The sequence below is a fragment of the Aedes aegypti genome, chromosome 3 (genome assembly GCF_002204515.2).
Source record: "Aedes aegypti strain LVP_AGWG chromosome 3, AaegL5.0 Primary Assembly, whole genome shotgun sequence".
Classification (NCBI taxonomy): Eukaryota; Metazoa; Arthropoda; class Insecta; order Diptera; family Culicidae; genus Aedes; species Aedes aegypti.
The window spans coordinates 204,119,931-204,146,790 of record NC_035109.1 but is presented as its reverse complement, the minus strand read 5'-3'; the positions used below and the strand labels follow the sequence as shown (position 1 = coordinate 204,146,790).

The 26,860-nt window shown below is 37.9% G+C and overlaps 1 protein-coding gene across 4 annotated transcripts in view; it reads left to right on the top strand.

Annotated features, from left to right (window-relative positions):
* The window catches only part of LOC5566944 (protein mini spindles), a 108,229-nt gene that overhangs the window by 26,612 nt on the left and 54,757 nt on the right, over positions 1–26,860 (top strand). For all 4 annotated transcript variants that reach the window (XM_021850924.1, XM_021850926.1, XM_021850927.1 and 1 more), the window contains exons 2-6: positions 1,274–2,403; positions 2,463–2,643; positions 8,370–9,612; positions 20,180–20,702; positions 20,765–21,769. In XM_021850924.1, coding sequence (XP_021706616.1) covers positions 1,318–2,403; positions 2,463–2,643; positions 8,370–9,612; positions 20,180–20,702; positions 20,765–21,769 — 4,038 coding nt within the window. In that variant the 5' untranslated portion in view covers positions 1,274–1,317. The remainder of the gene's footprint in view (positions 1–1,273; positions 2,404–2,462; positions 2,644–8,369; positions 9,613–20,179; positions 20,703–20,764; positions 21,770–26,860) is intronic.

Below are 26,860 nucleotides of genomic sequence, written 5' to 3'. Positions count from 1 at the left end.
TTATCAAAAAAAGTCCGAATCACAGAAGGCAGGGGGTTTATCCACCTGTATTGTACAAAATACAACAGCGCGACTAAATACTTTAGTAGTTAAAAGAAAAAATATATAGAAAATTATACGGATGCATTCTTAGGTAATACACCCAAAAACACTAAGTAGTATTTCATCTGAATAAACTCTCATTCAGTTAGTAATCTTACTTTGGCATTTTGTTCGGCCTTACCCTACTGTAAAAATGTCCAAAAATATTGTAGAAAAATGTGTAGATTTTTTGTGGACTTCAATTTAATTGATTTCGGCCCTATGGTTTGGCCTTTTGTGATTTGACTTATTGTGGATTTAGCCTTGTATGATTCGGCCTTTTGTGATAGACCCACTCTACACGCCTATCTAGGGTAATCGGGAAATGGAAATTTGTTTTGTCTCATTTAATCAAACATATCAGCGTTATGTTTTCTTAAGGGCTTATCTACATTTATCTTTGCTTTCTTTGCGTTATTGCAGAAAACTGATTATTTTTTCGTAGTATATTTTTGTGCTGTAGAATAAAGATTCAATATATCTTCCTTTATTAACAAGAAATATTACACATTTTGGCGCCGTCTCTAGATTACGTAACGCTCAAGCGTTACAACTTATACAAAATTTTGAAAATTTTCATACAAAATGCGTTACGTAGTAAATTAACGCTGCCTTATTTAATTTAGCAAAGTTATAAGCGAAAAAGAAGATCGATGAAGAGAAATCGCTCAGTTCAGTTAGGCCCTTTTGAAGTAACAGTGTAGATATATTCGAACAACAGGTACCAGAAGGTCGGCTCTACAGAGGCACGTTCCCCATCAATTGGAAGATTTGTGTCATTGCCATATTGGAGACTATCTTATCATCATTAATCATTCAGGTATTAAAATAATCTTAAAATTGCGTGCTGTATCGATGGAAGCTGTACTCTGATGTGTAATAATGAGGAATTCGATCTCATGCCTTATTGTGATTTATGTCTTTCCTCATTTCCTTTTCACGCACATTCTCCGTCAGTGCTGTGCGGAAGGACACACCTACAACATTTGTGGCCTCTTGATAGAGTTACCATATAAGGGAACATGACCACCTCATTGCTCGTGTCGTTTATGGTGGCTAACCTTGAAACCAGTGCAATTGGTGGTCAGTTTGCTGTCTTCCTACTTTAAGGCTGTTCAACTTTTACTTTCGCACCCGAGTGAAAATCAGTTGTTTCATAATATTTTGTCCACTTTTCTCTTTTCTTTTGCAGTTTGAGTTTAGTAACTAAGCTCTCTTCATCAGCCGGGCATAACCATGGAGGAAGATACCGAATACAAGAAGCTGCCGATCGATGAACGATGCGTGCATAAACTGTGGAAGGCCCGTGTCGACGGTTATGAGGAAGCGGCCAAACTTTTCCGTACAATAGACGACGAAAAGTCGCCCGAATGGAACAAATATCTTGGACTGGTCAAAAAATTCGTCACCGACAGCAATGCCGTGGCCCAGGAAAAAGGACTGGAGGCAACGCTGGTGTTTGTCGAGAACAGTGGCAATGCTGGTAAAACCGTTGGAGAAGTCATGAGCGGAATCGTCACGAAATGTATTGGAGCTCCCAAGGCCAAAACGAAGGATCTGGCCGCACAGATCACTTTGATGTACATTGAAATCGAGAAGCACGAGATTGTGCTGGAGGAACTGTTGAAGGGAACTGAACAGAAGAACCCCAAAATCGTAGCGGCTTGTGTGGTATCGATTACCCAGGCCTTGCGAGAGTTCGGCAACAAAGTAATCAGCATTAAACCAATTGTTAAGAAACTTCCGACCTTGCTGAGCGATCGTGACAAGGCGGTGCGTGATGAATCCAAATCTCTGACGATTGAAATCTACCGATGGATTGGAGCGGCTTTCAAATCACAAATAGCAACTCTGCCAGCTGTTCTTCTGACAGAACTGGAAGCAGAATTCGAGAAAGTAAGCGGCGAAAAAGCGATTCCAACGCGGTATCTCCGATCACAGCAGGAGAAGCAAATGTTAGCAGCTGTGGCCGCCAGCAGTAGTGGGGACGTGGATGACGCTGGAGACGATAACGAAGCAGACGAGGCTGAAGAGATAGATCCAATGGATCTCATCGATCCGGTAGATATCCTTTCAAAATTGCCGAAAGATTTCTACGAGAAACTGGAAGCCAAGAAGTGGCAGGAACGGAAAGAATCACTAGAAGCATTGGAGACATTGCTGCAGAATCCAAAACTTCAGCCCGGAGACTATGGAGATGTTGTTCGTGCTCTCAAGAAGATCATCTCCAAAGATACCAATGTGGTTCTGGTGGCTCTAGGTGGCAAATGTTTGGCAATGCTCGCTCGAGGGTTAGCGAAGAAATTCAATACTTATGCCGGGGTACAATGCACTTCCGATTGTCTTGTTAGAAATTTGTTGAAAAGTTTTATTTTTTACAGGCATGCGTCCCGGCGATATTGGAAAAGTTTAAGGAAAAGAAAGCGAACGTAGTTACTGCCCTTCGGGATGCCATTGATGCGATCTATCCTTCCACGACGCTCGAGGCCATTCAGGAAGACATTTTGGAGGCCTTGGGCAACAAAAATCCGAATGTCAAATTAGAAACTGCTTCATTCCTTGGTAAGATGTTATATATGATGATGATTTTTACATGACTATGCTTCATGTCATACCAAGCGTTCACAAAAAAAAGTACAAAGGTTTAATAGACCAAATTAAACCTTTGTACCGAACCCCTCAGCTCATTGGACCACCTTCGCTGCCGTGAATCGCAAGTCAGTCCCTGCATTTTCGTCAAAATTGAGTTGAGTTCAGTTTTCAACATATCTACCAATGCTCTTTCAGCTGCCCTAATGAGATACATAATAAGATATGTTCGGAAAAAGTAGGAAAAATAGCAAGTCAAATTGGCCCGTTATGAAAAGTAACCGCATATCAGTCCCACTACAGATTTCCGAACCGTGTAACACAAAAATGAACCGTGTTTTGATCATCTTAATATTTTTCTCAGAAAGATATTGTAGTGAGAAGCAAATTGTGAAAGTTTCATTAAGATTTGAACATGTTCCAATCCTCTGGAATTTTTTGACTATTCGTATGGAAAAGAGTTTGGAAACTTCACAGACCATTTTCTCAATGGCTACTTTTTGCAGATGAGACTGACTTGCGATTCACGGCAGTTTGGTCATTGTGAGTTTGACAAAACACATGATTTCGCTTATATAGCAACATTCCTAAATTCAATCTTCCAAACTAGGTATTACCTACCTAGACATAGAGAAAAATGACATGCAATATGTCTGAATTTATTATTAATTTATTATCTTTATTGGAAATAAATGTTGGATTAAGTGTTGCCAAATACAAATATCAGGGGTATCAAATATGGACAAGAGTGCTATTTTATTCTTCGGCTGTGTCCATTACTCTTTTGAAAGTGGACTGAAGAAGTAGGATCAATGTGCTCGCGTCGATTATTGTTTGTTTTATTTATGTAATACTAATATGAAGTACCATCAGTGCACCAGTATCCGCTCATGTTCCAGTAGCCCGCTCACACTGAAAAAAGATAAGCTTTCACAAAGGAAATTTGAAAACTATAGCAGCTATACGGTTCAAATCGACAAGTTGAATCATACTGTGGACATTTTTTTGTGTATTTACTCAAATTACCTTACTTTTTCAACTCGTGAGCGGGCTACTGGAACATGAGCGGATACTGGTACGTTGACGGTAAATTCTTTTGCATAAATTTTCCAGATTGAACAGGTAACTTCAAAATCAATACATTAACTATCAAATGCGTAATGCTTTTCCGTCATTTATGGAAGCAGTTTTGCGCACGGAGGTTTCCTTAAGTATATGAAAGACTCAAGATAGCAACCATGGAGCATTATATCATTGCTCATATAAAGCGGCTGCATTGCTGTAAGCCTACCATTACGATAGGTTAAAAGTGGAAAAGGGCTTCGATATAGCCAAACTAATGCAAGGTTGTTTATAAAGCAACCAAGTTCAAAACGTGATATTAGTGCATTGATACATTTGTAATGTAGCGTTAATGTTCTGTTGCCTGACAGCTCTTAAAATTTGTCGAATAAAAGCAATGTCGCATCAGTATTGTTGATATGCAGTAGAAGACGTGTAATGCTATAATGCTTGTGATTACTTGGGATGTGTGCGGAAATAAGCGAGTCTACATTACTGTAAATTTTGGCGAAATCTACAATTACCATATCCATATGTTCTGTAATGAGTGGCGAACTCGTCATGGGCGAAAAGCCACTTAAATAAAGATAAATAATGAAATATTTCTGCAATTCCATCCACGATTTTTGCAAGTGTTCATGATACGCTATTTTGAGCTATCAAACATGAACCATTAAGGTGAAACAGTTTAGAATCAACTTCTAAGATTGCACTACAGCTTCAAAGGCACTAATCTCGCGAAAAAAGCATCCAACAACAGTGCACTTTTTATTTTGGCTTTGTGCAGAAAGCTAAAATAAGAAGATCAGAAACGTTTATCAACTATTTCTCTAGTTTAGTGCCTTTGAAATCGTGAGTAGTGACACAAGTCGGCCATTGTGCCGGCCATCTTTGGATTCCGAGATGTTTCACCTTAATCAGTTGTATGAATTTCAGAATTATCAATGAGCACTAGTTGTTACAATTCCATGTCACAGAGTTAGCTCTATTCGTGAACATTATTTCTAAACAAATCACATTTGTTTAAACAAATTTTATACTTGCTATTAATTCCAACTAACATTCCAACTTCCACAGAGTCTGCTTCTCAGCTTAGTTTTCGTATGAGAACTTCCACAGTTACTTACTGAGAGCTTTCTTTGCCTTTTATCCATTTTTACATTTTTATATCGTGTGGCAAGCACAAAGTAATGGAATGTCGAGAGAATTTCCATTACGAAAAGATCCTCGCCCGGCAGGATTCGAATTACACTCAAGTTATTTTTACACGGTATTTTTTGCACGTTTTATTTTTACATGGCTTTTTTTACACGCCTTTCGGAATTTACACGGTACAGGTCGGACTCGATTATCCGGAGTATCGATTTTTTTTTTCACTCCGGTTAATCGAATCCTCCGGATAATGGAATCACTAAGAAAGAAATTTAAATTTGTGATAAAATAATTTAAATATTATCTTTTTTATTGTTTTATTTATATGATGCGGTGGTGTAGCCAGAAATTATTTCTAGGAACAGTAGGGGTCTTTACTAGAAAAAGAAATTGATTAACATACACAAAAAAAAAAACACTTTTTCAAACCCCCCCCTTTTCTTAAATATGTTCAAAACTGCAAAACCATTCATATTGTATATTGCAATACCAAATTATCTCAGATTTATGCATAAAAAATTAAAAACATTAACATTAAAAAAACAAATTCCGAAGAATCGAGTCTAAAATTCCGGATAATCGAATCCCGGATAATCGAGTCACCGGATAATCGAGTCTCCGGATAATCGAGTCCGACCTGTAACACGTTCAGCTTCAGAATTTGCTTCTTATCTTTGGAAAATGATGATGACTGTTGTTCGACACGAGGTCGGACCGCAATTTAGTTCGCTATGGGTTGATCACAAACAATTTAGAAATTTGGAACACGGAAATCGACAGCAAGCTCATCGATTTCAAATCAACCAACTTGAACATGATGATCATGACCAGTCTTGGGAACTGTGACCACAATTCACCACAGTTCATCGATTCTGCCATTCCACCAAAACACAAAGCAGCAGCAGCATCAATACCATCAGGCGTTGCGCTGCCAACGGTTCACACACTGCTTGACTGTTTTTGTCTCTCCACTATGACCATTTTCGGGCAGCCATTCCAAGCTGAATGATTGAAAAAAGTGTTAAATCATTCAATCGCTAATATTTCGCTTGTGTTTTCAACTAATTGAAATCTATTAGCTCTAACAGAAAGACCACAATCATTCCGTTACGATACATATAAACAAGTTCAATTTCATACTGCCTTTATCGAGCAAAAATGCAAAACCCCGAAAACCGCAAAAATCGTGTCACCACTGTGCTCGAGTCTTTTCGCATTCGGGGTTGAAAAACGTTAGGAAGAAGAAGATTACATTTTTGAAGAGCCGTGACATTTTTTTGTTTTGAACCGTCATGGTTTACTTTGGATTCTGATGGTCGTGTAGAAAGATGTAAATGTAGAGGCGGTAAATGTTTGCTCCAGTACTTTTCTCATCCCTGATCATGACACAAGATAACCATAAGTTAAACACACTGAATCCGTGTTGGATGATGATCTATGCACCCATAGGTTGACGTATACGAATTTGAAATGGAAAGCTCCAGGAACTTATGCGAAAAACTATGAAATTCATGTTGTCGATTGATGAATCAGTCCATAAACTAAACTAAAGAATTGAATGTGTAATACACACGAAGTTCGTAAGAAAATCACAACGAATCGATATAGACGTTCATGAATCCATCCATAATTTGAAACACACGGATCAAACGTGTGGATTTTTATCAGTGTTTGCATTTGAGGTGCAAATCTAACGAAGCTCAAAATGCGGTACGACAAAACAATCAGGGAACACCTAGCGACAATCATTGATATCACCGCCAAACTATAAAAAAATATCTTTGACAGCGCATTTAAAAAAAAAATCTTACCGCGTATTTTGTTTTTTCCGCATTTGGTGTTTCCTCATTTGATATTCGCGTTTCAAACGCCCACAGCAATAGTTTGATATTATTGTTCGGTTTGCGCGTGCTATCCGGACGAGTGTTATGCTGCTTACAATGGGTTGTGGGTGCCTTTTTTAACCGTTCGATGACCGTAGAGGGTATAATTTTGAGTAGAAAAACAGACTGTGTTGTCCTCGGGTGTTTAGTTCAAACTCGTTTTCTTTCTTTTTTGTATGATTTTTGATTTTAATACTGCGCGAAATACTATTTATACAATAAACTATTGTTTTCTCTTTTGATTGCCGGCATTTAAAAGATCTAACTAAAAGAATAAAAAAACTATTGCACATGATCTATCGCTAGCTTTTCATGCGATTCCTGACCTCCTACCTCTCCCAAACCTCCTCCTCCGTAGCACTTATAAGGGTCTCGCTGAGTCGGTGGCCTCTAATTATTAAGTAATGTTTACTTCAACATATCTTTCCTATATTTTAAGTTACGGGAAAGATAGCCATGGGCAGGAATAGTGATGTTCATGCTTTAAGTATTCTTGATTATGATTAGAACAAGGCCCCCCGCCTTGTTCCTCAAATCAGTCAGAATGAGTTTATTAAAAAGAAACACGAATGTTGCTTGTTTTCAATCTACAACTATACCGTAACTACGCTAACGTTGCTTGATACATTCAAATACCATCAGTGCACCAGATTCCGCTCATTTAAGGGAAGTTATGTGTCCAAATGTTTATTATAAAATAACTATTGTGTCGATCAATACTATTTTTATGTCACAGTGTAGCTCCAAGTATAGGTAATCAGCGGCAAAATAAAAAGAACATGAAAAACTTTTATAAAAAATATTAAATTGCATTTGTTACTGCATGTAAGGCGTCATCCGTAAATTACGTAACGCTCTAGGGGGAGGGGGGGAGTAGGCTCAAGCGTTACGGCTCATACAAAAATTTGAAATTTTTCATACAAAAAGCGTTACGGACGGGGGGGAGGGGGTCGAAAATTTCCATATTTAGCGTTACGTAATAAATGGATGCCGCCTAAGTGTTCCTATTTCCCCTCACGGTAAACAGATTTCGTGACGAACTTACTAGAAAAATGCATATTTTTATGCAATTTCGTTATTTATCCTGATATTTTCTGTGGTCAAACCATATCTACTAATGCAATAAAGAAGGCTGTATAATAAAATCATCATTTCTTTAAAATTTTGCTCAATTTTTCGCATGAGCGGTTATTGGAACACACACAAATTCCTAGTGGCCCAATAACCGCTCACGAGGTCTTATGTTTTTAATATAAAGAATTATTTTATCAAATAAAAATAATGTCAGACGACTTCATTTGAAAGTTATTAATATTGCTAGAATATATCCGTGCGAAAAATGTTGATTTTTGACACTGACAATCAATTTTTACACTAGTGAGCGGGAAAAGGGGCATGAGAGGATACTGGTACACTGATGGTATATTTATTTTGAAATTATTTAAATGTTGATACCATGGGTTGAGAGGCATACAAATGGGAATTTCTTCATGTGTTAAGTAAATGAACATTTGCTGTGGGCACTTGGTGTGGAATGACTCATACCATGGATGAAAATATAGTGTTTCTTGCTGTTTAAATAATCGCATTTCTTTTTTGCAGCGCGAGCATTCACCAAAACTTTGCCCACAATACTCAACAAAAAGCTTTTGAAAGCAATAATCACAGCACTTCTCAAAACATTAAACGAGCCGGATCCGGCTGTTCGAGATGCAGCGGCCGAGGCCCTTGGGACAGCCATGAAGCTGGTAGGCGAGAAAGCCATAGGTCCTCATTTGACTGAAGTAGATGCCTTGAAGCTGGCAAAGATTAAGGAATGTTGTGAAAAAGCGGTAATAACTGTAAAGATACCCGGCCCTAAGAAAGAGCGACCCGCTACGGCCCCACCAAAAACGACATCGACGGCAACAGGTGCCGTCAAAAAGGGAGGTTCCACCGAACCGAAACCTGTGGCCAGACCGGCAACAGCTGGCGTGAAGAAAGTTCCTGCCAAAAAGGCAACCGGCACCGGTGGCGGAGGAGGCGGAGGGGGTGGCTCTGGTATAGCCAAATCTGCCAGCTCTTCGAAGGTACTTCCCACGGAACGTGATATGTCTGCCGAGGAAGTCGATGAAAGAGCTGCTGAAATACTACCTGCAGATGTCGCACAAGGGTTGGCTGATTCAAACTGGAAGACACGTCTTGCTGCAGTAGAGTCGTTAACAAGTGTCATCGCTGAGCTGGATCCAAAATGTGGTCATTCACAGGTCATACTACGTTTCATAGCAAAGAAACCCGGTCTAAAAGATACCAATTTCCAAGTTTTGAAAGGCAAGCTAGAAAACGTGAGAGCTGTGGTTGAAAAACTTGGAGTGACAATCACCACAGCAGACTATATTATGAACGACATCACTGAGAAGCTAGGCGATGTGAAGAACAGTGGACCTGCTGGACAAGCGTTGACGGCCATTGCCGAAGCCATCAAACTGGAATATGCCGTGTCCAAAGTGATGGAATTTGCCTTTGAACAGAAATCGCCCAAAGTGCAACAGGAGGCATTAACGTGGGTAAACAACGCGATCAAGGAGTTTGGGTTCCAGGTCAATCCGAAACTACTCCTCGAAGACTCGAGGAAAGCGGTACAAAGTATCAATCCAGCCGTCCGGGCCGCTGGAATAGCTCTCTTAGGAACGATGTATCTCTTCATGGGCAACACGCTGGCGATGTTCTTCGAAAATGAGAAGCCCGCTTTGAAGCAACAAATTCAGGCAGAGTTCGATAAGTGCGTTGGTCAAAAACCTCCCGCTCCAACCCGAGGGCTTTCCAAGTGTGCAAGTCGCGGTTCGGTGGATGACAACCTTGAAGAGTAAGTTGAAACCAATTTTATTTAGAATGTTAATCAGATTGAAATTGTCTTTACTGGATGCGTTTGACTACATATAAATTTTGGAGCTTTTCTTTATTTTCTGAAGTTTTTAAAGATAACTCTTCTTAAAAATGTGGGTGTATTGTGCAGTGTGCGTGTGGAAGCATCTCGGAATCCAACTATTAACCCTCTAATACCCAACCCCGCCTTTAGACGGGGTACACTTTGGAATTTTGTGTATTTTTTCGTAGCTCGGAAATCAAAATGATTTTATTTTTGGCTTATACCTTGTCTCATAACACGCATATAAGAAAAGTTTTTTATGACTTTTGAAACTTTTTTGTATTTTTAGAAATTGTTTGAAAAATTGCATTCTTATATAACCTACAAATGCCTGGGCTTCATTTAACGTGTAATATAAAAAATCGTACCTTTTATATTTTTCTACGATTAACCTATCACAAACGAAGAGCCTGGTGGTATTAAAATCATTTCAAACCTGTTTTTCCGTTAGTTACACGGAAAATAAAATACGCTCCGAAAAAAAATGAAAAATTTAATATTTTTTAAAATACCGTAACAATTAAAATTTTTATTATTGGCAAAAATCAACAACTAGAAAAGGCTTCAAGCAAAAATGAAAAAAAGCTAGGGATGTTCAAAAATAAAAATTATAAAAATCAAAAACCAAAATTTAAAAATTTGCGAATAAAAATAAATAAATGCTTAAACGTGTTTAGAACGATTTTAGATAACGAAAAATAATACTTAAATCGAAAATAAAAATTTGGGTATTAGAGGGTTAAAGTGTATAAGTTTAAAACAAAAATGGCATTGTTATCCGTTAATCTCTTGGTTAGGTTTATTTCGTTGAAATTATCATCCAATATCGAAGTGGGGTTCCAAGGTATTTTAACGCATTCCGAAGGGGCTTAATACAAAACAGATTTTAGATACAGTCGACTCTCTATAACTCGATATTCAAGGGGCCATCGACTTATAGAATTATCGAGTTAATGAATATACCGACACAAAATCGAAGAAACACATTTTTTTTTAAAGTCCTTGCTGATAATGGTTTTACTCTTGGCAAATTTGATTATGAAATAGAGTTGCTCAACCGCCACCAACATCTATCTGATCAACTGCTGCACTCGAGCGGTCGGTGCCTGCCATCGCCACAGTATCTACACGCAAAAAAATTGTGTTGTAAAACTACAATTTTAGGGGGTTAAGTAAAGCGCTCGCATCGGCAATTTTTAGCAGACCAGCAATGCGCTTGATTTTAACCAGAGAATGGCAGAAAACTCGGAGCAGTGCAAAATATGCATGTGCTGCACCCGACTTTTGCGTGCGTCTCCTGTTTTTGTTGAGTGACACAAATGAAGGTGCGAGTATTGTCGCAACTGTGTGAGAGACAAAAGATAGCTCCAGCTCTACTCTTTAAAACTCTTGGAGTAATGCACAATGTGCTTCGTTTGGTGCTTTTCATTGGAAACATAATTGAGAACGAATGTGACTGACGGCGGTGTCGAATCATCTTTTGCTTGCTCTACAATTCAAAATCATTTTAGGGTTTATTCACAAATTTCATAACGCCGGAAATAGCCATTTTTGACACCCTCCCACCCCCTCGTAACGCATTTTGTATGCTTATTTTTCTAATTTTGTATGAGCTGTTACATCTTAAGGACACCCCCTCCCCCTTCAGCGTTATGAAATTTGTGAATGGGTCCTTACGTAGAAAGTACGTGAATTTGAAACTAGGACGTAGGACATTTCTTACAATGTTCGGAAATTATTTTGTAATTAGAGGCCGTTCATTAATTAAGTAAGGAGTTATGTGTAGGGTGAGTCACGTGGAGGGGGCAGGAAGTTGTTTGTTACGTGTCAGACAAATTATTTTTAATTTCATACAACATATGTTCCCTCGGGAGTGAGGGCGTCAAAAAAAACCGACAAAACTCTTGACACTTCCGTGGACAAGCAATTCTCGACTTCGCTTTCCTTCACTCAGGCAAAAATACTATGAATATTCATCATTTCCCCTTATGTTTATTAGCCACAAGAAATCGGTAAGTATTTCATTGATTCACCTTATGAATTGATCTGAATCACGCCAGTGTGGTGTGTTGCTGATTTCATAAAACAGCATTATAAACATTGAAATAAAAATGATGAATTTCTTATATCAGCAATATAAACTACATTTCTTTTTATGACACAAATTATTGTTTCATTATTAGTTTTTATATTCAGTTGACAATACATTTCATACAGAGTATTAACAGAAATGTCAATGCTTTCACCTACTCATTATTAGGTGAAATTTATTTTAATGTTGAGCAAACGCGTGGAAATCGAATTTCCAACTATTTTGCCGTGTTGTGATGCTCAATAAAACGCAACAAAGTAGTATTGCACATGCTCCTATTTTACGTTGGTCAAGCCTAATGCAAAAAGATATTGAACAAATTGGCAATGGCATTACTCGTACTACAATATTTTGATGACGTCAACTCGACCATCATTCTCCGTTTATTAAAATCTACATTTCCATTTCCTTTTTCCAATTATCTGGATCCACGCAATTGTTGCCGAACTTCCTTTCTGGACTTCTGAAAAATTTGACGCAATATGTTGGATCTCAACGATTGCGGTGATTTCGTGCTACAAATTTTCATAATCACAACCTTATGAGTTTTTCACATTAGTGACAGCTATGTGAATCGTAAGGCAGCCTAATGAAATTGATATATGGTAATGATGTGAAACATACTTCGCACTTATGATTTTCATCGAATTAATATGAAATCCATAATAGCCTTATGAAATATGGTATCATTAAGAAAATGACTCATGACGGCAATGGGATTCATAAGACGTGCAATGAAATTTGTAAAAGTTCAATATATATAATAATTTTCTCGATTATGGCTGTCATTTCAACGATATGAAATCCATATTAGCCTTCTGAAATAGGTTTTTATAGATTTTTCAATGCTTCATAAGGGAAAATTTATGAAATTCGTTAATTTATTTGCCTGAGTGTTGTAAAAAATCCACAGGGATGACGTCCTATTTTTTCACTATGGAATTTGACAGCTTGAGCTGTGCCTCCTTATCGGGAGCATAATTTATACTCCAGAGTCAAATTCCACTCACACACACCTATATTTTTCGGATGTTTACCTTTTCCTATGAGAGAAAACACTACAAAACGCATGAAGCGCAACGAAACCTGCTAAAGCTGATGATGGTAATGAGCTGCAGAAAAGCAAATGTTTCTTCGGTTCGGATAATCAAACCATAGATAACTGACAAAAATAGGAAGTTTGAATCATTTTTTTTTCAGAATGAAACACAAGTAATGCGTTAAATTTGTGTGCCGCGCATTATTTCTCCACATTTACACTTTTTTGATGTGCACATTCGTATGAGTGAGCTTCTCTATCGTTTTATAAGAAGCAACAGAAAAAGATCCTCGTGCAATCTCTTGAAAAAATCTTACCGCCTTCGGTCTTCCCGCATTTGATATTTGCGTTTCAAACGCACACAGCAATAAAATATGTCGAATTCGTTTTTTAGCCTAGGTTGAAACTGGCGTAACCCGTTCAGTTTCAACCCTAACCCGAATCAGGTTCGACCGAACCGAACTACAATTTGCTTCAAGTTGGTTTGTTTATGTGTTGATCACCGACCCAAGGAACAATTGGTAGCTTTTAAGATACTTACGTTCTTAATACAAGCTGCATAGCAGCAACCATTGCTGAACAAATTTTTAGTTGAATCATTAATTGAATAATATTAATTTCCGCTTATAAAAAAGCTGTTATTCCACTTGCAGTTTGTGTTTTGAATAAGAGCTGGATAAACCTTCAAAAATGCAAATATAGTAGCTTTTGTTCTACAACACATAAGAAGTTTAACAATTGACTGATTAAAAACTTCTATAGGTTGTAGCCATCATTTTAGTAGAATATTGAACATTTGATTAACACCAAATCGTACAAAAGTTTCAGTGTCTAATACTTAAAATGTTGACCAGCATGATTAGTAAAACTTATAAACAATGTGAATAACAGTATATGAGTATGCTCTTATTCAAGCAAAATGTACTATGTCTTTTTATGTTATTTTCAAATATTTCAAATGTTTTTCAAATCAAATCCAAGACGTGTATGCGATGGATGGATTAACGTAATGGACGTAATGACGACGTAATGGATCAACGAGGGTAAAGTTCGAATCACTTTGGATTAAAAATATCAAAATTTATTTTTTCCAAAAGTAGTGATCATCATCTGCGACGTTATTGATATCGGAAAAAGTTACTAATCATAACATTTTTAATGATAATCGAAGTATAAATAATAATTTAACAATAGTTACATGAAAGTGGTTACCCAACTTACAGTCCAGTGTCACAAATAAACATATACATAGTTAATTATTGTTGAATAATGGTGACAGCTGAAAAAATGCCCTACAAAGAGCTGTGAAGATGGTATTTAGGTCCAAATTTAAGTCAATGCTCAACATTTTTCATTGGAATGAATAATAGTAGAATCAACACTTATTAAACTTCTCCAAAGAATCTCTGCCGACTTGTCAAGATTGTTTTACTAATGAGTTGAACAAGTCATTTTTCCTTCTATTAAAGAGCCAATATTCCACCAAACAAATATAATTGTGTAAACAGATGTACAGGAGACGAACTAACGTTTTGGTTGCTTCGCACTTCAGCTGTTTCCATGTTTAACATGAACATGATTAAAAGCTGAATAGGTATTTTATAAAATCCTAATACAACATAGATATATCATCCGATCAGGTCATCCAAAGAAGTCCAAAATAACGATTACTAAACACATTGTTCAGCAACAAAGAAGCCTTACAAAATAGGTCACACCATAGCCAAATTTTTGAAAAATGGACAAAATATCTAAAAATTGCGTTGTATTCCTAATGTATTGCAATGTTCAACTTACTAATATTATTATTATTTATCTTTATTTGAGTGGCTTTTCGCCCTTGGCGAATTCGTCACTAACTTACTAGTATATAAAAACATGTTGGATACAATAATAACTGATGCTTTCTCAATACAATATTCATATATGTTTAGAAAATATTTTGAATCAGTCTTCTGACATAGGATTATTGATTGAAATATATTTTATATTTGTATAATGTTTAATAGATGGAAAAAGTGCGATAATTAAAATATTAACCTAGTAGAAATATTATACATTTAATAAATGAATTTTAGTATAGTTAGATGAACAATTCAATTAAAGTTTTAACAAGTTAAAACCTATTATGAAATTTGATTAATCATTTCAGACTGTTTTTACTTTGTGAATAAACTTTATTCTTGACCAGCATTGAAATAAATTTTCTCACTGTGCGCTATAAATAGCCCTCTGAGTTCATCTCGCATCAGTACTGAACAGCAGCAGAAGTAATGCGCTTATTCAGTTGTTGATCAGCATAGCACGTGTTGATTAGTTATTGTTGAATAGAAGCTCAAGCATGCTCAATAATCAGCTACAAGAGGTTTATATTGGGCACTGGAAGGCTGATATATGAATTTAAGGATGGCGCAGATGGCAAGGTATACCGCTGACGATGGGAATGTCTCGAGTTTGAATCCAGTATTCAGGTAATTATTAAAAGTGTGGTTATTAATTCATGATAAAGGTATACACTGCGTTTGATGTATACAGTGTTAGCTATTTTATTAGTCATTTATTTGTTTTCAATCAATTTTGTGGCAGTTGAATAAAAGCTGAGATGAATGCTTATAAAGCGATTTTGAAGTTGTAGAATAAAGTCAATATACAACGACACGCTTTATAACTTCTCCAAATTGGTGTGAACAACGCCTGAACAAAGGCTTCACTTGGAAATAATTAAAATGTTGTTAAATGCTGAATTAAACTGCAATAATGTAGTTTGTTAAACTAGCGTTGTTAAATCATCAATCCTTATTAAGCTAAGTAAAACCTGAATAAACATCATTACAATATATGATTACAGTCACTAAATGATAAGAAGCTTAATAATTTCGCCAGATTTGCTTGAACAATGTGTGCGTAGCAGCTGCAAAGTAATATAATAAAGCAACTATTCAGTATGTAGTTGTGAAAAATTGTTTAATAAATGACTATAAAATAGGCAAATGTTTCTTGGGGATTCAGTTCCTTAAAACGAAAACGACAATAAACACAACGATCACACGAAAATATTGTCAGATATATTGAATCTAATCAAAGCAATAGTTTGTTCAGGAAATTGTCAAATCTCCTGGTCAACACGAAAAGTATGGGGCTCTGCACAAAAATCATTCCCTATCGTTCACTCTTTCATAAAATTAGTAAACAACAAGGCCAGTAAACGTCAAAATCCGATGCAAAATGAAAAAAGTGCAGAGCCCTATACCGAACTCGTCGAAATTAAGCATTTCACGGCGAAATTCTCTCTCTTTCGCTCTTTAACAAAACTTGAAAACAATGGTGCCAGTACATGTCAAATTTGACAGGTACTGGCACCGTTGTTTTCAGGTTTCCCGAAGGAGGGAAAGAGAACGATTTTCTGATGACGTCACCGTGCAATGGGCCATTATCGAAGTAGGATAAGTAATCCATTAGTTGTGGGTGTTTCTATAGTTGTGGTAACGCCATTAACTGATTTTATTGCATTAATCACATAATTGACACTACCAATCGACGCATTGGCTTATTGATACACGAAATAGTTGAAAACAGCGTGCAAATTACTTGAAAGATAATGATATATTACTAAAACTGCTGAAACTTTTCTTACTTGTACCAATTGTTACGGTAAAGTGTTCCTATAGTGGAGGATCCCATAAGAAAACAATGGATACCGCAAATTAAAATTATACCGCAGCTAAAGGAACAGTGTACCGATAGTGGAGGTATAATTTTTCACTGACATGCCGTTGATTACTGCGATGAAATCATTTTTCTCATTAAATCAATGGTCGTTCCTTCCCGTTACAACATTAATATGTTCATTAATTGTGCTTCTTGAATTTAAACGGTTAAATAAAGATCGTTTGTGAGGCGAAATCATGTATGATTTATGAAGTAAACAAACGTTTGTGTGGTTTGTTTGAGAGTGGCGTCCATCCGTACTCCGTCAACAAAGCAAAGTGATGTCATTTGTGAGAGCCTTGACTAATGCTCAGAGAGATTCTCAGCAATGGGAGTTTTAGCGTTTTAGCACACAAAAAAGAATGGGTGTAACACAATTCATATTGCACTGGCACGTCTCTTTCAAATTGGACGTGCTGTCTCCCGGCAGCGCGTGCTGCACCGAAAGAGTTTTGAGTCGCACCCTATCCCTGATTTTAACATGTCTGTAGTCGAAATCAGATTGATGGAAATGATTTCTGTCAAATGTACCAGTAATGGTATGGGATGTACTATAAACATGGTACCGTAAATTGTCGTAATTCAGCGCAGTTAAGGAATAAAACGATTCAAATGGTTAATTAAAAATGAGTATTGCATCATCAAAAAAGATTTATGAGTAGATCGCTAGCAAATCTGTTGTAGATAATGGGAAAAATATAAACTAGACTGTATTCATAATTTACAATTGTGATTTTATCGAAAAAGTTGACTTGTCGATATTGCCTAATTCCGCGCATTTTTGAAACGCTTTTCCATATTCCGCGCAGAAGAATGCCTAATTCCGCGCACTGGCGAAACAAACAAATTGACATCAATTTTAATGTAAGGCAACATCCATTTATTACGTTACGCTGAAATTGAACATTTTCAACCCCCTCCCCGTCTGTAACGCTTTTTGTATGAAAAAAGTAAAGTTTTGTATGAGCCGTAACGCTTCAGGCTACGTTTAGTTTTTTCAAATTTTTTTGACTATCATGGAATAAAGATAAACATTTGTTAAGGTCTTTTCAATACCGCTGCATTGGTACGTGTGAATTTTGAATAGGGGAAAGTGAAGCAGCTTGACCACCTTAAGGAAAAGTGGATAGAAGCGCAGAAAATAAATTGGAATTTTCTGATTTTTATATGATATTCAACAACTTTTAGATCAATACACTAGATCCGCACGATTTCCGTCTTGAACTTTAACAAATCTCGCATAACTTCTGATCTCGCCCTAAAAGCCATTGGTAACCATGTATGTACAAGAAGGCGTGGAGCGCAGTATTGTGGCGTGAAATTGTTGATTCAGTGTTATCTGTGTAGATGTTAACTAAATAAATAAAATAATAATAACCATGTATGTAGCTCGTTGTTTCTAAGCATTTGAATGGATTTTCATGTCATTTAACAACGCTATGGGGAAGAAAGGATCAATATCTACCTGCCCGTGATGTTGGTTTGGATGCTTATTCATTCATGTGCTCAGAAACAACGAGCTACGCACTTGGTTACCAATGGCTTTTAGGGCGTTATCTCAGAGTATGCGAGAAATGAATAATTTTTCGAAATTTGTCATTTTTCTATCGATGGGGTGATATGAGTGCCCTATTTTAGGTTGTGAAATTATCACGTAGAATCTAAAAAAATAATTATATTGGTCACTAAACAGGAAAGTTATTAGTATTTAGGAAAAAATCTGTACAACATTCAACATTCTAGAATGATGAAATTTGAAAGAGCCATCCAGGCAATATGGGAACTTTTTTCGAACCTAATTTTTCCTTTTTCATTGAGTTTAGAGCATTGACTTACAACATGGGTTGCATGGTATTTCAGATGAAATTTCAAGAATTTATGCAGTTTTCAAGAAGTGCTCATTCGATCTCATTGGTGAAATCGCCCCGACTACCCCTATATTTGTATTCTGCAATGTTCATACAATATTATTTGTGGTTCACAATGTTAAGTAAATTTTGTGTGCAGATGTATAGAATAATCCTTTGAGGCTTAAAACTACAAATGAACTTTAACACTTCACTTTTTGCAAAAAAAAAAAAAAATAATAAAATACTAAAATCACTAAGGTGAGCAAATACCTTTAAACTCTAATATGTGTTGCTTATCTTGACAGATAGGCCTATTTCGTCTGCGACTTACAGACTTCTTCAGTGTCGAGTTTAATATAAAAAAGTGCTTTGAGGCTTTCCAAAAACCACGTGGTATTTTTTCAGATTTTCAGTGTTGTTCACACAACAATTTTCAAATTTTCATGAACTTTGGTCTTTGGACAAACTTTTCCTCCCACCAGAATGACCATGTGGTTTCTGGACAGTCGCTTCTAATTTCGCTGTAAATGGGCTTTCCAGATATTACGCTTTGTACGTGAAACGTATTTATGCATGAAGATACTCGGTTATCTCCCTATCATTATCAAAGGTTGCTAGACTAGATTTCTTCTTCTTCTTTTTGGCGTTACGTCCCAACTGGGACAAAGCCTGCTTCTCAGATTAGTGTTCTTATGAGCACTTCCACAGTTATTAACTGGGAGCTTTCTTTGCCGAAAGACCATTTCTGCATGTGTATATCGTGTGGCAGGTACGAAGATACTCTATGCCCTGGGAATCGAGAAAATTTCCTTTACGAAAAGATCCTCGACCAGCGGGATTCGAACCCACGACCCTCAGCATGGTCATGCTGAATAGCTGCGCGTTTACCGCTACGGCTATCTTCGACATCGAGATGTGGAGAGTCAATTGTAGCATGTTTAACTTGTTGTTGTTCAACGAAGAACAGTGCGCGGAATTAGGGCATTATGAAAAAAGACGTGACCTGACGTGATTATTTTTTTACGCCGCGAAAAAGTGTCTTATTTGCTTTTATTTGTGATTCAAACTTAGTCTAAATGAAAGAAACATCAAATGGCATAACAAGTTGCTACAATATTAAACTGTTTTTCCATATATAAACGATTTTGTATGAAATGCGCAGAATTAGGCAATGCGCTGAATTAGGGCACTTTACTGTAACATGTTCTGAAATTTCATGGTAGTTTTAAGAATGGCCGAAGTCAGTAAAAATAGTAATTTTTGCCACAGATTTTTTCCCGTGTAGGGTTATGATCATTTCTTCTAAGCCTCTTAAGAGCCGTTATCTATCCTCGCAGGAATACTCGCCTCTGTGTTATTTATTACTTGGTATTACATCAATTATTTGATAAAACCTGGTTGGCGATGTTTTGCCAATGTAATTTCGGCCTACACTCTCCAGATTTTGTTGCACCTGATCGAGCCATTTTGCTCGCTGTGCTTCACGCCTTGTTGTCCGGTCCGGCCATGCAACATGCCTTGCCCAGCGCTCCCTTCCGGCTATTGCCACGCCGTAGAGCCTAATAAGCCCGTGGTTCATTCTCCACCGCCACACACAATTCTCCTGCACATTGCCAAAGATGATCCTAAGCACCCATCGTTTGAACATTCCAAGTGATTGCGGGTTCTCTTCCAGCATGGCCCATGTCCAATGTCCAATGTCCATAGAGGAACACCGGTTTACGCTTTTTTTGTAGATAGGGCATATAACGCCTTGCTTCGACAGTGAGATATGATAAATTGGTCACTAATCATTGTTTGCTCTTTTTATTCCAGTGATGGTGAAGCAGACGATCAACCAGCAGTCAACATAAACGATCTTCTCCCGAGAGTGGATATTTCGTCCCAAATTACCGAGTCACTGTTGACCGAACTATCTGACAAAAATTGGAAAACCAGAAACGAAGGTTTGGAGAAGTTGAGGGGCATTGTTAATGATGCTAAGCTAATCAAGTCAAACCTTGGCGATTTGCCCCAAGTAATGACCCAGAGATTGGTTGATAGCAATGCGAAGATCGCCCAAACCTCCGTAGAAATATGTCAGCTAATAGCCATCGCTATGGGGCCGCCTTGTAAGCAATATGTCCGAGCATTCTTCCCCGGATTTCTGAAAGGTCTCGGAGATGGAAAAGCGTTCATCAGGAGTGCATGCATTTCCTGCATCAACACTTGGGGAGATCAAGCTGGTTACAAGGAATTCTTCGATGGTGAAATGATAGCCGATGCGTTGAAAACTGGAAGTCCAGCACTCAAAACGGAACTGTGGGGTTGGGTAGCGGAAAAGTTACCACCACTACCGGTAAGATGTTGCATTTGATTATTGGATATCGTCTCCTTACTATCGTTTTCTTCGCCTTTCAGACCAAAAGCATCCAAAAGGACGAACTGGTGTCAATGTTGCCCCATCTGTATGCTAACATCTGTGATAGAAATGCGGACGTTCGGAAGAATGCCAATGAAGCCGTCTTGGGTATTATGATTCACTTGGGATACGATGCTATGATGAAAGCTTTGGATAAGCAGAAGCCAACCTCGAAAAAAGACATTCAGGCAGCTCTAGATAAGGCTCGGCCTAATCTACCGGTGAAACCTTTGCCGAAAAACAAACAACAGGCTCCTATTGTGGATGAACCCAAGGTGGTACGTCCCGGAACAGCTAAAGTGCAGAAGGCAGCGGTCGGAGCCTCTGCTAAGGCGAATGCTCCAGCGGTATCGCGTAAAAAGGAAGAGGAGGTAGACAACTCTCCTCTTCTAGCAATAAACAACATGAAGAGTCAACGGTTGTTGGACGAGCAGAAATTGAAGGTTCTCAAGTGGACCTTCACTACCCCCAGAGAAGAATTCACCGATCTGCTGAAGGAGCAAATGACGTCGGCAAATGTTAACAAGGGTTTGATAGCTAACATGTTCCACGAAGATTTCCGATATCATTTGAAGGTAATCGATGCACTGGTCGAGGATTTGCCGAAGAACGATAAAGGACTGATCTGCAATTTGGATCTGATTATGAAATGGCTCTCTTTGCGATTCTACGATACTAACCCTTCCGTATTGCTCAAAGGATTGGACTATTTGAATTTGGTATTCGCAATGTTGATCGAAAAGCAGTATGTCCTGGCGGAAAATGAAGGCAGCTCGTTTGTGCCCCACCTACTGACGAAAATTGGCGATCCAAAAGATGTGGTGCGCAACGGGGTTCGAACGCTTCTGCGGCAGATTTGCTTGGTGTATCCTTTTGCAAAAGTGTTTGTATTCGTGATGGATGCTCTCAAGTCCAAGAATGCTCGACAACGTGCGGAATGTTTAGATGAACTGGGCTATCTGATCGAGACATACGGATTGTCAGTTTGCCAACCAACACAACAGGTATGTATGATAAGCACGGGGCTGGTAGCGAGTCTTTTCAGGGACTTGATCACTATTTAAAATCTTTAAGAACTCTGCTTTTCAAATTGAAGGTGTCTAATGTTACTTTTTCAGCCAAAATGGTCGCAAAAGGCACTCATATTCTTTACCTTCTTTATGCTCCAGAGATACCTTTAGTACTCTTAGTGTGTGGTCTTTTGATTCAGCTGTATGCTCTTCTCGGGCGGGCCACAGAATCAAGATTGCGTGATGCGAGTGCAAAAAGATGTAGGGAGCCGGATCCTATTCTTGGCACTTTTGCTTCACTTCGGCAGTGGGGTTTTTTGAAAGCTACTGAATTCACATTTGGTCACAATATGCGTCGTATCGAAGTGCTCCTTGTTGAAAAGTTTCAGACATTTCGGCCGAGAAAACACTCCATGTCAAAGTGAATCATGGAAGTGCCTAAGTAGCTCTGAACCCTATGTGTTTAATTATGAATGGATGACGAACTGGTGAGCTCGTTTTATGCTTATGATTAGCAACATTGCGTTTACATGCATTTCTTTTTGTCAGTACAAAACAAAAAAAAAACCTTTGAATAGTTCGACTTTATGATGCGATGCAACAATTCAAAACTAGTTTTAAGTAAGAGTAATATTTTTCCTTCTTATCCATGGACCCTCGACCAAAGGTGACTCCCAAATCTTTTTTCTCCCTCACTAACTGTGCAACCGAAAAGGTCGCTTTGCTTTAGAGACGAGTGAACACGCGAATAACGAATCTCAGGCGATTGTACTTCAGCGCGGCGCCGTTAAGGCGCAAGCAAAAATGGTGAAAATGTCAAAACTGAAAAAGCAGTTTTCTCCTTTTATACCAACAAATCGAAGAAAATAATAACACACAGCTGTTTTATTTGGCAAATAAAAGAGCTGTGTGCTTTCAGTTTTTTCGATTTGTTTGTTTTAAATAAGAAAACTGCTTTTTCAGTTTTGACATTTGCACCATTTTTACTTGGGCCTTAAAGGAATAATCACTCGGATCAGAAATGTTTTGTTCCGATACGAGCAAGATGGCACAATACCGGATAAATTCCTGTTGCGAATCCAGTTGAAGACGATTGATGCTGCTTACGACGAATTCAACCTGTTCCAGAACAAAATTTACGCGATTTCGCCTAGTAGTGCAGAGCAGCAGGAGCAGAAGTATATCGAGTCTGAGGATCTGTATAAGGATGTTACAACGGGGCCCAGATAGCCGTAGCGGTAAACGCGCAGCTATTCAGCAAGACCAAGCTGAGGGTCGTGGGTTCGAATCCCACCGGTCGAGGATCTTTTCGGGTTGGAAATTTTCTCGACTTCCCAGGCCATAGAGTATCTTCGTATCTGCCACACGATATACACATGCAAAAATGGCCATTGGCACAGTAAGCTCTCAGTTAATAACTGTGGAAGTGCTCATAAGAACACTAAGCTGAGCAACTGGGACAAAGCCTTCCCAGTGGGGACGTAATGCCAGAAAGAAGAAGAAGAAGAAACGAGAGGTGAATCATGATGCTTTATCATATAAACAAGTGTTTGGTAGGTGAAGCTTCCGGAACGATCGATGCACAAATGATAAACGACGGCAATTTTGCTGCTGCGATGGAGCATCTGACAGTACGCTACGAAGATAAAAAAGAAAGTTAACATCCACGTCAACGGTGTACTTAACCTCAAAACAATAACGTGCGAAAGTGGCAAACAACTACGTGACCTAGTAGATGAATGCAAGCGACACGTTGACGCACTTAATACTACGTAATACTACGAATTTAAAAAGGATGGACTATCGGACAACATAGTCGTCAGTATCCTAGCTTGATCTGGAAACTAGGAAGCTATGGGAAGGCAGCATCGATCACGGTGACATCCCAAAGTATGCAGAAATGATGAAGCTCCTGACAACGCGAAGTTTTGGAGCGAATCGAGCCAACAAGCAAGCCAAGGACGTCCAACGTCACTTCTGCATCGAAGATCCCTCCATTGAAGACATCGTCCCTGGTGGTATCGGTTGATTGCCGGTGCAAATTTTTTTTGAGCAAGCTCATTTGAATCATCAGTGCAGCGATTATTTGAAACTAAACCCAAAGGAACGCTACGAAAAGACAAAGCAAGCTGGAGTATGTTACAACTGCTTGAGGAACGGCACGTCACTGTACGCTGTTCTTGTACGAGATCGTGCAAGGCCTGCAATAAACGACACCATTCAACTCTCCATATGAATCCCACGCCTGCGGATGTCGTTGAGCAGACAGCTCAATTGCACTATAGGCCAGGAACGTAATCTGGCGGGACAAAATTAATAACTCGGTAACGAGGAGTTTCCGGTATTTGGTGTCTTTGGCAAAGTTTTTTGTAACAACGAGGACCATCCACTGACATAAACGGATAGTTCGTAAATCGTCCGCATAGGTGGCGCCAAAATCTAACTTTTTACTTTGACGTTCTAGAGACTTGGCATGTTCGGCAAAGTTGTTCATTTTGATAAAATAAATAACTCTCTCGAAGACGTCAAAATCCACAGCCTACTGTTTTCGAGTTATTGGCGAAATAAGAGAAAATTAGTGAAAAAACGATTTTTTCACCGAATTTGACATTTTTCCTAAGAACCATGTCATATAATATTTTTTGCTGTTAAATATACAACGAACGCAAGCTCTGGTGGAAAAATTTAAATAATACGACGCATAAAACCTAAGAAATTATGAAAAAAACTTGAAAAATAGAGCAATTTTTGAACCTTTATATCTCCAAAAGCGCAAAAAATCGCAAGCTCAAATTTTCAGGCAACATAGAGCAATACTTGATGAAACGGATGTCAAAATTCCAGAGAGGTATATTTTGGTGTTTTTGAGATTTTTTAATTTTTTACGGTTTCCTTTCCATTACGCGATTAATATTTTCGTGGCAAATATTTAAGTGTATTTTTAAATTATCGGAAAAATATATTTTATTCTTTCATGAAATTATTATATCTGCTCACAGTACAAGCTGGCTTTGGATTTCATCTTGAATTCGTAGTCGCAGTTTTCCGGAAGCTCAAAATTTAAGCAAATCCGGTGATTGAACACAAATATAAGGTTAAACAACCTAACAGTTCTCAAAATCGAAGGAATCTCCAAATTGATATCTTTGATCTGTATTCTCTGTTTCGAAACATCCAAGAATCAACGCTCTTTCCGCTTTCAAACAAATCTACAAGCTCCGGACAAGAGATCGTGCGCTCTGAAATTTTAGAGATATCGACATGAATATGCTTTAAAATTTGATTTTCCGTGTTAAAAGTAACAATATCACAAAATAAATTGCTCACCTCGAACCATGATGACAACAATTAACTGACACATGCTCAAGTTTTGCATGGCATACTATATCATTTGAATTATTGAAGAAAAACAATTATGTACCCAGTTTTAATCTACACTTTCATCTACATTACTCGATATCAACTCAAGGAGCTGCTCTTAAACTGAATTTCATGGCTACTATGATGGCTTTTTTAAAACAGTTTTCTGAAAGTTTTTGTTCCACGACTCGATCAGGTTCAGAATTCAGATTCCTCATGGAAATTAACTGTATTGGAGAAATATAATCATTGTAAAAAATATGATAGATCTCAAAAACACCAAAATATACCTCTCTGGAATTTCGACATCCGTTTCATCAAGTATTGCTCTATGTTGCCTGAAAATTTGAGCTTGCGATTTTTGCGCTTTTGGAGATATTAAGGTTCAGAAATTGCTCTATTTTTTTAAGGTTTTTTCATAATTTCTTAGGTTTTATGCGTCGTATTATTTAAATTTTTCCACCAGAGCTTGCGTTTGTTATATATTTATCAGCAAAAAGTATTATATGACATGGTTCTTAGGAAAAATGTCGAATTCGGTGAAAAAATCGTTTTTTACTAATTTTCTCTTATTTCGCCAATAACTCGAAAACAGTAGGCTGTGGAATTTTGACGTCTTCGAGAGAGTTGTTTATTTTATCAAAATGAACAACTTTGCCGAACATGGTATGTCAAAGTAAAAAGTTAGATTGTGGCCTTTGCGAACGATTTACGAACTATCCGTTTATGCCAGTAGATAGTCCTCGTTGTAACAAAAAACTTTGCCGAAGACACCAAATACCGGAAACGCTTCGTTACCGAGTTATTAATTTTGTCCCGCCAGATTGCGTCCCTGTCCCATAGTGCATTGATGACTCCACGAAGCCTACTACGATAAATACGATCAGTGCTTCCTGCACAGTCTACCAGCAACGGGCTCTGTTATACACAGCACTTGTGAACATAGCGGTAAGGCACAGCCATGTCGCGTTCTACTAGATTGCGGATCACAGGTGAATTTTTTCACGGGAAAGCTAGCATCGTGTCTATGATTGAAGCGTTGGATTGTGGACGTCGACGTCACGGGCGTAGATGGTTCTTCACATCCTTGATCCATGTCACCATACAAGCTCGCGACAACAAACATGAAAGCAACATTGAGTGTCTGGTGATAAGCCGAATCACTGGAGTTATACCTCAGAAGCACTTTTGTCAAAATTAAATTTTTATGCTCCTTCAAGACAACTGCGAAGTCGTAGTATTTTTTATACAAACCATCACCGCACAAATTATGCCAAATTTGAGCCTTTAAATCAAATAATGTCTGTTTACAATAAACATTGCGAAACCATTGACTTAACTATGACGAAATTGAAACTGAAACAAAAATTTATGTCATATCAAAATTCGAACTAGATTAAGAAAATAACGTTTTTAAACTGTATAATATTAAGTTTAAAATTGTAACAAAATGGTCTACTTTTGATTGACGACATAAAATAATTAAATAAATAAATAAATAAACATCCTTCCACTTCAATGGCGACTTGGCATAGTAGTGCATACCCATCCGGGACGGGATGGAGTAACACGAGTAGTAACGTTGAAGACATCAGCAGGAGTGTTCAAATGTTCGACTGCCAACATTGCTGTACTCCAGCTGGACGATGTGGTAGATAAGACAGAAGCTGATTGAATTTCTTGGAAATTCAATGGCGGGGGAGAATGTTTGGACGTATCGATTAT